General features: G+C 37.1%; 2 protein-coding genes across 2 annotated transcripts in view; both read right to left on the reverse strand.

Annotated features, from left to right (window-relative positions):
- LOC131428338 (cyclic nucleotide-gated cation channel subunit A) overlaps positions 1–12808 on the reverse strand; it is a 437118-nt gene that overhangs the window by 209586 nt on the left and 214724 nt on the right. The window lies entirely within an intron of this gene.
- Positions 1713–3259, reverse strand: LOC131428339 (trypsin 3A1-like). Its single transcript, XM_058592237.1, has 4 exons — positions 3044–3259; positions 2863–2986; positions 2415–2802; positions 1713–2356 (listed from the first exon to the last, which is right to left on the reverse strand). The coding sequence occupies exons 1-4, from the start codon at positions 3090–3092 to the stop codon at positions 1958–1960; spliced, it is 960 nt and encodes a 319-aa protein (XP_058448220.1). The 5' UTR covers positions 3093–3259; the 3' UTR covers positions 1713–1957.

The following is a 12808-nucleotide window of genomic DNA, read 5'->3' on the forward strand; positions in this document are numbered from 1 at the left end:
AATCGTTTACGGTCGAAACAACAGAAACAAAGACAATACGCCAGTGAACAATAGAGTGTACGGAATGGTCAAATGCGATGTAACCTAGCCTGAAACTTGACCTGTAAGACCGAATTCAATTTGTATAGATTTCAAGCGTTGCAAAGTTAGACCAGCAGCAAATGAAATTGAAATCTTACTTAAAGAACGAATGCATCTAGACGCTAATAATGTAAGTGAGATACAATTCAACAAGGCGTCTAACTGTGTGTACATTATGTTGAAACGTGAAAGCGATACACTTGCATTCGCTTCGGTTAACAACGAGGTGCACAGCGTTGAGTGTGACAACATTAAATACAAAATCCCTGTGCACATGGTGGACAATGCCATAGAAGTACACGTGCATGACCTTCCCCCGCAGGCCACCGATAAGTTCGTTCGGGAGAATATGTCGCAGTACGGTGAAATCCTTTCCATCGAAAGGGAAGTATGGCGGAATTTTTTCCCCGGCATCCGGAATGGCGTGCGAATCGTGCGTATGCAACTACGTAAGGCAATTCCATCTTATATCATTTATGGTCAAGGTGGGACACGTCCGTGTAAAACGTTGATTACCTATGAAAATCAGCTGGTAACATGTCAGTTTTGTGAACAACCTGCACACTACGGTAAACCTTGCACTGAAACTGCGGAAAAGACATCTTCAACCAAAGACAAGGTCAACCGTTCAACAACGAAAACTAGTGAGCGCTGTACTCATGTTTCACCATCAAACCAACCAGCAACTGCAACCAATGTACAACAAGGCGCATCTAAAGCAACTAGCAACGAGCTCAAGACTACGAACAACAAGGAAAACGAAACGAAGACGGACATCAACAACAATACAACCGATGCGCAATGGATGACGAGGCGAGACACGAACAAAGTGCCCCTCGACCCTCGCAGGAGGGAAATGGAAGCTCTTCTCCTCCTAGAAAAAGAGTGACAACGAGATCCACTTCAAAAAAATCTTTATTTAAAAAATCGGCTAATTCGGCCACGTCAAGCTGGTACGCAAATAGGTCTCAATAAAAATATCTTTAAAAAAAAACAATTAAACGTTTATTGTACCGATTTTTTAACACGAGACACCGTAGATTGTGCAATTCCCAGACTAGAGAGATCCGGATTTTCTTCCGTTGTTCTTCCGATTCCATCTTTTCAACGATTGCAAAACTACTACTGTCACATACACAACAAAAACATTGAACTACAAAATTCTAATTGAAAATTCGAAAGTGATGGAATTTGAGTCCATACACCCTTTATACTTACTCTATCGTCGCAGCATTCACGAGTAATTCAGATAATAAATGAAATAGTGCTTTGAAAACGTCAGAAACAGGAAGTACATCCATTTCATTCATGGTTTCAGATTTCCGTATGTAAACAAAAAAAAATGAAGCTCCCGACGAGTATTGTTTACAAATGCCAATTGAAGAGGAAATTGAATGGTTTCTGACTGGCACGGTCACTAAAAGGGCAACTGTGGTCTGATCGTCGTGTTTTTAAACGAGGTATACATATTTCATTTTAGCTGCATCATTTGTTTCTTTTGCAAAAAACGATACGATTGCATCGCTGGCTCGGTTTGATGCAAGGAAATAATGCAGAAAGACTTAATCTATCCAACGACATTTATTTCATAGCGTGAAAACATTGAATCGTTTCATAGGTTAAAGCCGGAGTAAAATAAACGATCTTATAATAATAATGCAATATTTTATAAAATAAACACAAGGAGCACCTTAACAATAATGTCATAACTATCGTATCTATAGTTATATTATGTGTGTATCTACAAAATTTTTGTACAAAAGTTTAAACAACAAATGATATTCAATCAAGAAAATCATTGAGCACCGTTGGCAGTTTGTTTTTTATTTCTTCTCTCAGTTGACTAGAACAGGCGGCATCAATTCGCAGCCGCTCTCTACCGCACAAATCGCACAGCATAAAACTGAAACACACTGATCACCAACAATCCAATGACGATGCTGGGGCCGATCCACTGCGCTGCATTGCGGTGGTATGGAAACCGAAAGTTCCGACCGCCCTTAATCGGAGAACGGCGCTTACTACCGGCGGGTTTTCGTTTTTTCCGAACCACGAGTGAGCTAATCCATTTATCACCGAAAGCAACATCCGTGAAAAAATCCGGTAAACCATAGCCACCCAGTCGGGCAGCCATAGGGTCCAGGCCATCCCCACATTGGTCTGCCAATGGCAGAGACTCGGCACCCAAACGCGACACAATTGCAACTTGTTTGCCTTCGCATACTAGCGGACTGCCAAGCATGAATCGTTGTTGGTGCTGGTGCTGGTGCTGCGACTAGTAATGGCGAATGGAATGTAGTAACTGCCGAGCAAAGCAATGTCTAAGTACTTACGTCATTGCACTGGATGATGTAGCTGTTGTTGGTCGTAATCTTCGCGCATAGTGCGTCGTCGGTGAGATTCAACGTGCTCGGATAAGCTGTTTGACATTTCTCTCTGGTCCACAGTTTGGCTTTGATGTCCGTTACATTTGTCATGGAGCTCGGTATCGAGCAACGGGTTCCTTCCTCCATGCCGTAACCGGGTTTTACCAACGGAATAGAACTGATTGTCAATGAGTACTTCAACGTGACACCCAGTTTCAGCAAGGCCAACGCTCGTTTTGACGTTTCTGGATTGTGTTTGGGATGGATGTGTGAAGATTTTACGCCGTAAAGAGAACCTCCTTCATTGCTACTATTGAGTCCAAGCCGAACCGTTATATAAGAGACCGTTTTGTTCCTTGAAAGAAATAATCACCGATGATGTCGAAGTTTACCAAATCTTCAAACTAATTCTCACATAACACACTTGGCAGCAGTCAGAATCCACACCGTGTCAATGACAGATCCACTACAGAATGCAATTCCTTTGTACTCAATGACAGCTTTATATGGAACAACTCGACCTCCGGAACAGACAGAATCTACGGCGATCGAATCAGTTCCAAAAATGCACATATTACTACCGCAAACATACCTACCGTTGAGGACCACGAAGCAAAGTACCCAGAGGTACAGTCGAACTCGCATTTCCGAAACTGTAACACTTCTATTGCGTTCCAATGCAGCTTCAATGACTGGCAACGAAGCCAAACGAGTTTTCCAATGCCCCGGTGGTTGTGCTCGGCAAATTCATACCGACACGCGAGATGCACGATCTCCCGCTGCATTGCGATAGAGCAACCGCCTATCGACCTTAGCCGCTGAAGTGCGACCGATGGGGCCGTGCAAAATGTGCATTGAAGAGAAAAAAAAAGGTAAAACACTGTCAGCGGCAGATCCACAAACGGCTATTGGCATTCCCTTGGAGTGCCCTAATGTGTCATTCGAAACAGCTGCTGATATGCGTTTGGTCTTTGCCATACGATTTTGTGGCAAACGATATAATTTGCATACTGTACCGCATCTAGGACGATTGCGAATGTCCGAAGAATGGAGCCCATTGTGTGACCAAGCAGAATCGGACATTGGAACGCTCACATGTGTCGAGAAACTATATCTGAGTGAATATTATTATACGTTAATTGGATTATGATTTATTTTGACATTGGTAAGATTAAAGTTGGGTGTTGGATATTACCATAAGTATATTATTTGTCGAATGTCATTCGGACGCTTCAAGATCATCATTGTCAGAATTTCATTCTGAATCCTTCGAAGCGTTCTCCTCCTGTAGGAACAATAACTTTACCGAATGGGTACTGCATGAAGCACGAGTGGTCTGAATATTTGTTTATGAATTGATAACTTGTTCTTAAGACAGAGCTTAAAATTTCGGTTTAAATAGTAAGCCAATAAAAAAATTCAATACATCTATTACACACCTAAATTTTATTGCTGAATCTCGACAAAAAACATTTTTAATCCACCTAGTGGTGTAATAATGCCTTTCTCATATTACTTATATTTCCAAAAATATCACTAGAAGATTCTGTCAAGAATTTTTTTTCCTTTATAGGCTACTCTGGCCGAGGGGGGTGGTTACAACGATCCGCACTTTCCATACCGGACGAACTAGGCTATGGTGCCCAAATGAACACTAGTAACGAAGGAGGAAACCGGCCTATCATTGATAGGTTCCCTCCAGCATGTAACCCAAGCGACAGATTCCTTTACGGTTATCAATTTGCAACGAAAGATACGAATATTTTCTATTGCAAGTTCACCAGAGAGTTCGTCACTTGGGCAAGAAGTGTGTGCTTCACCCTGTAACCAGTCAATCATTGAGTCGTGCGTCTGTATCGTATTAGTATTTTGTCATCCTACCAACTGCTTCTGTGTCTTACATGTCCTCGTCGATGAGACTTTGGAAAATTTCGCTTTGTATCCGCTTCGGTCTTGGCCCTGCTTTCCTATATAGTCTTTTATGTCTGAAGCGGTACAAACGATTATTACTTTAAAGTTCCTAAATAGATGTAAATATGTTTGGTCTACTAACACTATCCATTCTAATCTGCACTGATTATTTCTATCTTTGTCGAAGTTACGTTACATTTCCTTTTCCCCATTGCATCGCTTTTTTGATTATGCCGGAGAAACCTGTTTATATCTCAATGTGATAATTTATCAAGAATAAAGAAATAATAATAATTACTATAACAATAATAATATCAGTAAGAAATAATAATAGTGACAATTACAACAATAATAATAACAATAATATTTATAATGTTACAATAACAACAACAATAATAATAATGATAATAATAAAAGTAATAATAAAAATAGAAATATTTTGACTTACCAAAAGTTAATATGTCATCAGTAGATTTATTACACTAACATACCAATTTTTCGTCGTTTCACTGGGGCTCTTGATTTGTTTTCAATTTCCTTTTGGTATTCCTGTGGCACCCTAGGATTTTTCCGCTCCATATCGTTTTTGTCGTTTCTCGTGATAACAATAAAAGAAAATCAGGTGTTAGTAAGCTTGTTAAATTATATAATGTAAGGATGCGCATTTAACACTAGATTGCCCAGGAAAGTCACAATATGTAAACAATGGAAGGATTGCTTGAAATTCTGTGAACTTTTTTAATTCTTTATTTAACGATATATGCACTTAGGCACACTGCACAAGCTTTTATTCATTCTGTCACAGTTTATCTTATTGATTTTCTCTCTTTTAATCATTTTGACTGCTTTTGAGCAATTTAGGTCTAAACTAAGTTTTGGGCCTTCTAGTGTTGAGCACGCACTGGATCGAAATAATTCAAATTGGTGACCAATTCCAGGCATAAGAATGCTCGAAACCACCTAATGACCTATTGTCAATTTCAAGCATTATTAGTCCTGTCCACTCCGTGATCGGTCCAGACAACACAATAATTTTCATCTTTTTACATTTATAAGCGAACGATCGATCTCGGTATGGTCAAACTTTGTCAATACGCGAAGTGTAAATTGACTCCCACCCCCATCCACCAAGCGGGGGTACGCACCCTGTAGCTCATCATCCAAAGCCCAGGGCACTAGAAGATTTTGTCAAGAATATTTTGAATCTAAAATAAAATAAGAAACTTTCTTTGGGTATAAATTAACACAACTTTTCCAATTTGTAAACAGTTATGGCAAGTTAATAGGAATTTTCTTTTATTTTGCATCGTCGCGCTAAATGATTAAACCCTATAGTTCTGGAACCGAAAGTCGGACCCGGATGAAATGAAACAACAACCTATGAGACTATAGGATCTTTTATTTGAGCGTAAGCTTGTGGAAAGCGATCAAATCATATCTGCAAAAATTGAGTCTCGTTTCAGAGTTTTTGACCACTATTTCCGGTACTTATGGAACCGGGAACTGGGAACCAGTATAGCAGAAGTCGGTTCGTTTAGTAAGTTACTAATATAGCCTACAAATTAAATCAGTTTTGAGCCAAATCTAGTAGAATTTCACTCTTTTTTGCATAGTCGCTTTGAATGACGGTGTGCAATTTTAAACTTAACACTTTACTTTAAACTACTTTACCCTATGAAAACAAGATGAAATTCGATAGCAACCTATGAGACTATGAGATTTTTTATTTTATGAGTGACATTTTTTGACGCACAGTCACACACACACATACATTGCTCAGCTCGATGAACTGTGTCGAATGATATAGCCCTTCGGCCAAATTTCGCTTCATTTTTCAAGTGGTAATGTAAACTTTTAATATTAAAAAGGCAATAAGTCTACTTTTATAGAAAAGCATCGTTTTCATGATTTTGTGATAACATAACCTGTTCTAATCCACCTAGTGGTGTAATGATGCCTTTCTCATATCAATCATACTATCATATATAATACTGAGAAAAAAAAATTTTTTTTTCGATTCTTAAAAGAATAATCAAAATCGGTTTGTTTGACCGTCTACTGATAAAAACTATTAAAATGAAAAAGATTTGAGGTCGATTTAGAAAATTTTAAGGTTTTTCCCCATTTTCAGTGATGGTATACAATTTTTAACCCACTTTAGCCTATATTTCCGGATCCGCATGAAATTCAGGAATTACGCATGGGACCACAGGACCTTTCATTTGAACCTAAGTTTGTGAAAATCGATCGCGCCGTCTATGAGAAAAGTTAGAACTCAAATTTCTTTTTTTTTGCACATTTTACCACATAACTCCCGAACTGGAAGTCGGATCCAAATAACATCCAGAAATTTTTTATGGGACCACAGGACCTTTCATTTGAATCTAAGTTTGTGAAAATCGGTTCAGCCATCTCCGAGAAAAGCTAGTGCAAAAAAACGTTACATACACACATACGCACATACACACACATACACACACAGACATTTTGCGTACTCGACGAACTGAGTCGAATGGTATATGACTCTCGGCCCTCCGGGCCTCGGTTCAAAAGTCGGTTTTCACAGTGATTGTATAACCTTTCTATATGTGAAAGGCAAAAAGGAACAAATTGCATAAAAGATTTACAAATTTATTTTTTTTCACCAGAAAAATATAGATTTAAATGTGGCAACGCTGCACGCTAAACGAAATTGAACAAAGCACTCTGCGAACGGAGCAAAGCCGCACGTACCGACGCGTACCAGTTTTGCATCGTCATTTTGAATCACGATTTAAAGGTTTTGACACTCATCGCCCTATAATTTCGGAACCGGAAGTCGGATCTGGATGAAATTGCACAGTATATATTTTAAGACAATGGAAGCTTTAATTTGAATCATGATTCGTGAAAATCGGTTTAAGCGTTACTGAAAATTCGAAGTGAGTTCCGTTTTTAGAGATTTTCTTCACTATTATCGGTGCTTTCGGAAGCAGAAACCGAGGACTAGTACTTCCAAAGTATTTTTAAATATTCACATACTAACAAGATCTACCAACTAGATGAATTTACCAGTAAGTTTTATAAAAATGTACACCTCGTTCCGCAATCGCTTGTGAAAAAATACTTACGAAATGGAAAATTTTCACAAATCTCACTGTACTACCGGAACTGGAAGTCGAATCTGGATCAACTTTTTAGTAACTTTACAAAGAATTTTAAGACCTTTTATGTGCTTCTTAGTTCGTGAAAATCGGTTAAAAAAATTCCGAGTGAGTGCGCATTTTTTCATATATTTGCACATTTCCTTATAATTCCGGAACCGGAAGTCTGATCCCAATGAAATTCAAGAAAATTTCCATAAGACCTTTCATTTGGATCTAAGTTTGTGAAAATCGGTTCAGCCATCTCTGAGAAACGTGTGTGACTATTTTTTACCTTTTTTGGTGCATATCAACCTTGTAATTCGAGAACCGGAAGTCGGATCGCGATGAAATTCAATAGCTGTCTATGGGATCATAAGTGCTTCCATTTGAGTCTGGGTTTGTAATAATCGGTTCTGCCATCTCTGAGAAAATTGAGTGACATTATTTGTCACATACATACATACACACACCGACATTTTGTGATCTCGACGAACTGAGTCGAATGGTATATGACACTCGGCCCTCCGAGCCTCGGTTGTAAATTTCACAGTGATTGCATAACCTTTCTATATGAGGAAGGTAAAAACGCCGAGATTTGCACAGCTCGGTAATCGTCTCTCCAAATTGTATTTTTACGGCAAAAGATATGGGGCATGCCACTCAAAATCAGCCACCCAAAAATATTCGAAATATTCGACACGTATTTTTTATTTCAATATGGTACGTTGAATTTTCGAGATATGAGTTTTTGAAGTTTCGCGTTTACAAAAAAGAGCCTCTTTTCAACAACCTATACTGTAAAATGTAATGAAGATACACTGAGGTCTTTTTTTATGCGATCTTTTTTATGCGGTTTTTTTTACGCGACTTTTTTTATGCGAATTTTCAGAGTTATGCGGTTTTTTTTTATGCGAAGTTTCAGAGTTATGCGGTTTTTTTATGCGAATTTTCAGAGTTATGCGGTTTACCCTTCTGCGGTCTTTTTTTATGCGAAGTTTCAGAGTTATGCGGTTTTTTTTATGCTAAGTTTCAGAGTTATGCGGTTTTTTTTATGCGAATTTTCAGAGTTATGCGGTTTTTTTATGCGGTTTTTTTTATGCGGTACATAAATTCGCATAAAAAAAGACTTCAGTGTACAAAAATTCGTCCAAGACATGAAATTTGCGTCTCTTCCTTGACTTTTAAATAAGCGATTTTATAAAACAACCTTTAAAGTTAATTTAATGAAAAATGTTAAAAATTTATAAACAAATAACAATATTTTCAAACTTGGGCCTCATTTTAATTGAAAAAAGAAGGGTTTAACTCAATCTTGGCAAAGTTTCAGAGTGGAAAGATTAATAATTTCGCAGCAGTAAATTTTTCAATCACGACCTGCACACGCAGAGTGTACCGCAGGGCAACTCGCTCGAATACGGGCTTAACTTGTCGACACATGTGGCGCCACTGATCGAATCCTAACTTTGACAGTTTATTGTTAGCAACGTTTCAGTTAAGATCGCGGTGTGAAAATGAATTCAAAAATCGTTGCTGCAATATGTTCATTGCGTCGGCTTTCTTCTTCCCTTCTAGATTTTTTGCAAGCAAACTTGATTTGTTATTTCAGGGGAAAATTGTTACTTTTACCATATTGAAATAAAAAATACGTGTCGAATATTTTCGTGTTCTTTACCGAAAAAAAATAGTTAGATGAAAAAAGAATTTTGTGGTGGCTGATTTTGCGTGGAATGTCCCATATATTAACAGTAACCACATTATTATGGAACCCAGGTGATCCTAAATGAACTATTTGTCAAGTTTTAGTTTATTATCTAGGCATTCACCTCAAAATATTCTATTGATGAAAAATTGAATAAATCATTTTTCAAAATTTTGCTTTGAATCGAAGAAAATTCGTGTGTTATTTGTCATTGATATTAACAGAAATATGTATAACCGAGTGTCATATATCATTCGAATTAGCTCGTTGAGATCAGAGAATGTGAAAGTATGAAGGTGTGTGAGTGTGAGTGTAGTAGTTTGTGTGGGTGTATATTTGAAAAAAAATAGTCACGTTTCTCGGAGACAGCTTAACCGATTTTCATTAACGGAGAGTCAAATGAAAGGTGCTATGATTCAACAGGTTTTCAAGGAATTTCAATAAACCGAATATTCATATTGTTTCGTTTTCATTTTCTAAACCTCATTCATTTCCAAACCGCTTTATACGAAGTAGGATTGTGAAAAAAGTTCACGTTTTTACCTTTTTTTATAAATATAAAAAATAGGTATAGAATTCCCTCAAACTTTAGAAAAAATTTCCGAATGTTATATACCATTCGATTCAGCTCAACGAACTGAGCAAATGTCCCTGTGTGTGTCTGTATGTGTGTTGTCAATAAAGAGGTCGAAATATCAGAGATGGCTGGACCGATTTTGATCAAACTAGTCGCAAATTAAAGGTCACCCTGTCACCTCGTCACCCCGAACGCTATTGAATGGTTTTGAGATCGGATGTTTACTTTTAGAGTTATACAAAATTTTACTTCAAAATTTTCAGTTTTTTGACAATATCTGTCACAATTGTCCTTGAAAACGGAATATGTTTTTAGACTTAGATAGCTATCCAACAAGCCATAGATTGTTAAAAGCCATCCATTTTTAACGGAGATATCGATATTTTTGTGTAAGTGACTTTTTGTCTTATTCCTGTAGTAAGAGTTTTGAGCGCTGAATGACAAAGTAATGTTTGGGAGCAACGTGGAACACGATTTTTTATACAATAGTTTCGAAGTACCAAAAAGAATGTATACAGCATACTTTTTCGTGAAATTTTGCTTCGGACCGATTTTAGCACGGTTCGTTTTTGGCAAAATAATTGTTCGAATATGACATATGTAAACCAGATGATGACAGCATTATCCAGTAAAAAGCAATCCCATAATTATATTAAATAAATATACTACTTACAGTAATATATGCTGGAAGAACATAACACCCATATACCATTCGAATCAGTTCGTCGAGATCAGCCAATGCGTGTGTGACAAATACTTTTACTCAATTTTCTCGGAGATGACTCAACCGTGTTCTACAAACTCAGATTCATATGAAAAGTCGTATGATCCCTAACAAGGTTCCTGAATTTGTATAAGTAGTATAAAAATGTCCATTTCACAGGTTTATCGGGTTTGTAGATTTGGATAGTCGATAACCAAATAAACTTATTTCAATTTTAGTGGTATTCAGTTTTTGATTCGAAAGGTATTTAAAAATTTAATTCGCGCTAAGATTTTTCAAAGATGTCTACACTGATTGTTAAACATTTTGAATCAAATGTAAACTATACAGCTTCTCAGGTGAATTTAACTGACTTCGGCTACACCGACTTTCGAATTCCGGTTCCAGTATCGAATCGTTTCTCAAAGCTCAATCGATTTCTCAAAAAAGGCCAAATCGAATTTCAAAAACAAAAATTCAAATGGCCCATACAAAATTAATGAATTTTATCCGATTCTATCCCCTGTAGTTGGTGATATTCATACCGATATAGAAGATGACAATCCAAAAAAGCTTCAAAGTTGGATTCAAAACTATTGCACTTTATTCGTCATATTCACCCTTATTCTGAATAACGATGTATTGATTTTTCGATCGTATTACATTTGTATTCCCAATAACGCTAGCAAAATCAAAAGTAGCTAGGATTCGACCGAACCACATTCGATCGAAAAATGAATACCTCGTTATTCAGAATAAGGGTGATTAATTTATGGCCATACGAATCATTTTCGGTTAAGCTGGTTGCTGAATACCGGTTCTGGTAGTACCGTAAATAACCGTAAACTCTAAAGTGGAACTTATTTCGACATCTCATGGAATATTCAATCGTTTGTTACACGTTTAGATTTTTAATTCGATTCGATTTGCAGTTTCGACATTGCAGAGTAATAACTGAATAGAACTTTAAATTGCCGCTTGAAACGACGGTCATTAAAATAATGTCATCAGAACTAAAGCACCAAAAAATATTCATGCAAAAAACACATGCGGATTGATAAAAAAAGGTATCATCTCACTGGTAGGTGGATTAAGCACGTTTTTGGCATTTAATTCGTAAAAGAAGAATACGTTATTTGGGTTTGATTCGTAAAAAGCGATAATGTAAAAAAGTGTACATAAACGGAATTTGGGATGTACTTATTATTACTAATTTGCATTCCTAAAGACCCTCATGAGGGCAATTCTTCTGATAGCTAGAACTTTTTTGAAGCAGCTATCAGCTCAATGGGCAAGTCTCTCAGGGTTTGATGTATATTTTATTATTCTTTACCAACCGGGCGATTGCATCAGATATGTTTCGGAAGTGTCAATTTAGTACAATTTTTGCCATGGATCGCTTCATACCGAAACAACGCGCTGAAATAATAACACTTTACATCGAAAACAGTCGTTCCCTTGTGTTAACCCAAATATCGCGACAAAGAGATACCATCTGACAATACCCCCCAGGACTTCTTTTTGTGGGGTTATCTGAAAAGCAAGGCTTACGCCAACCAGCCTCAAACTATTTACGAGTTGAAGGCAAACATTCGTGTTAAAATCGACGCGCTAACACCCGAGATGCTCGAAAAAGTAATGGCAAACGCAGAAAAAAGAAGTCATTTTGTAATTGCAAAATGAAGATGGCCACTTAATTGATATTGTTTTCAAAACCTACTCCAAAAAAATTGTAAAGAACCAAACTGAATTAAAATACATCACTTATGGAAATCAGTTATTTTTTCTGAAAGTTATTCAACGTTTACATACCGACAAAAAAGATGCAGCCTCTGTAGTAGTAAAAATCGTTGTGACTGTATTCAAAATATATTAGGATTAAAGTACTATGTATGAAAAACTAACGTATTTATGAAGTGAAAAAGTCTTATTCACACTGGATGAACTTGGTGAATTTATAACGTTCCACAATATGAGAGAACAAATCCAATCACCACTATCATCATCCTTTCAGCTAACTATTCATCCTCAATATTCGTCAACGGAGTCAATTCGTTACCAGAAAAGTGCCTCCGGGACTATGAACAATGAATAGAATACGAAACAGCAAATTTCGTTTCGACAGCTAGAATTATCCTTTTCTTTTCTGTTGTCCCAATATTCTTCAGAACACTTAGTTCACCACCACATTCAAACGACCGATAACCCTGCAGTAGTTACCTATTTCTAATTGTTTTCTTTATATAACTCATTTATATAGACTATAGCTACTATTGCCAATTGCCCATATTTCAGCTTCTCATACTGCAACCGCAACTAAAGTCCCAGGATACTAATTTCCATGAA

The sequence above is a fragment of the Malaya genurostris genome, chromosome 2 (assembly GCF_030247185.1).
Source record: "Malaya genurostris strain Urasoe2022 chromosome 2, Malgen_1.1, whole genome shotgun sequence".
Taxonomy (NCBI): domain Eukaryota; kingdom Metazoa; phylum Arthropoda; class Insecta; order Diptera; family Culicidae; genus Malaya; species Malaya genurostris.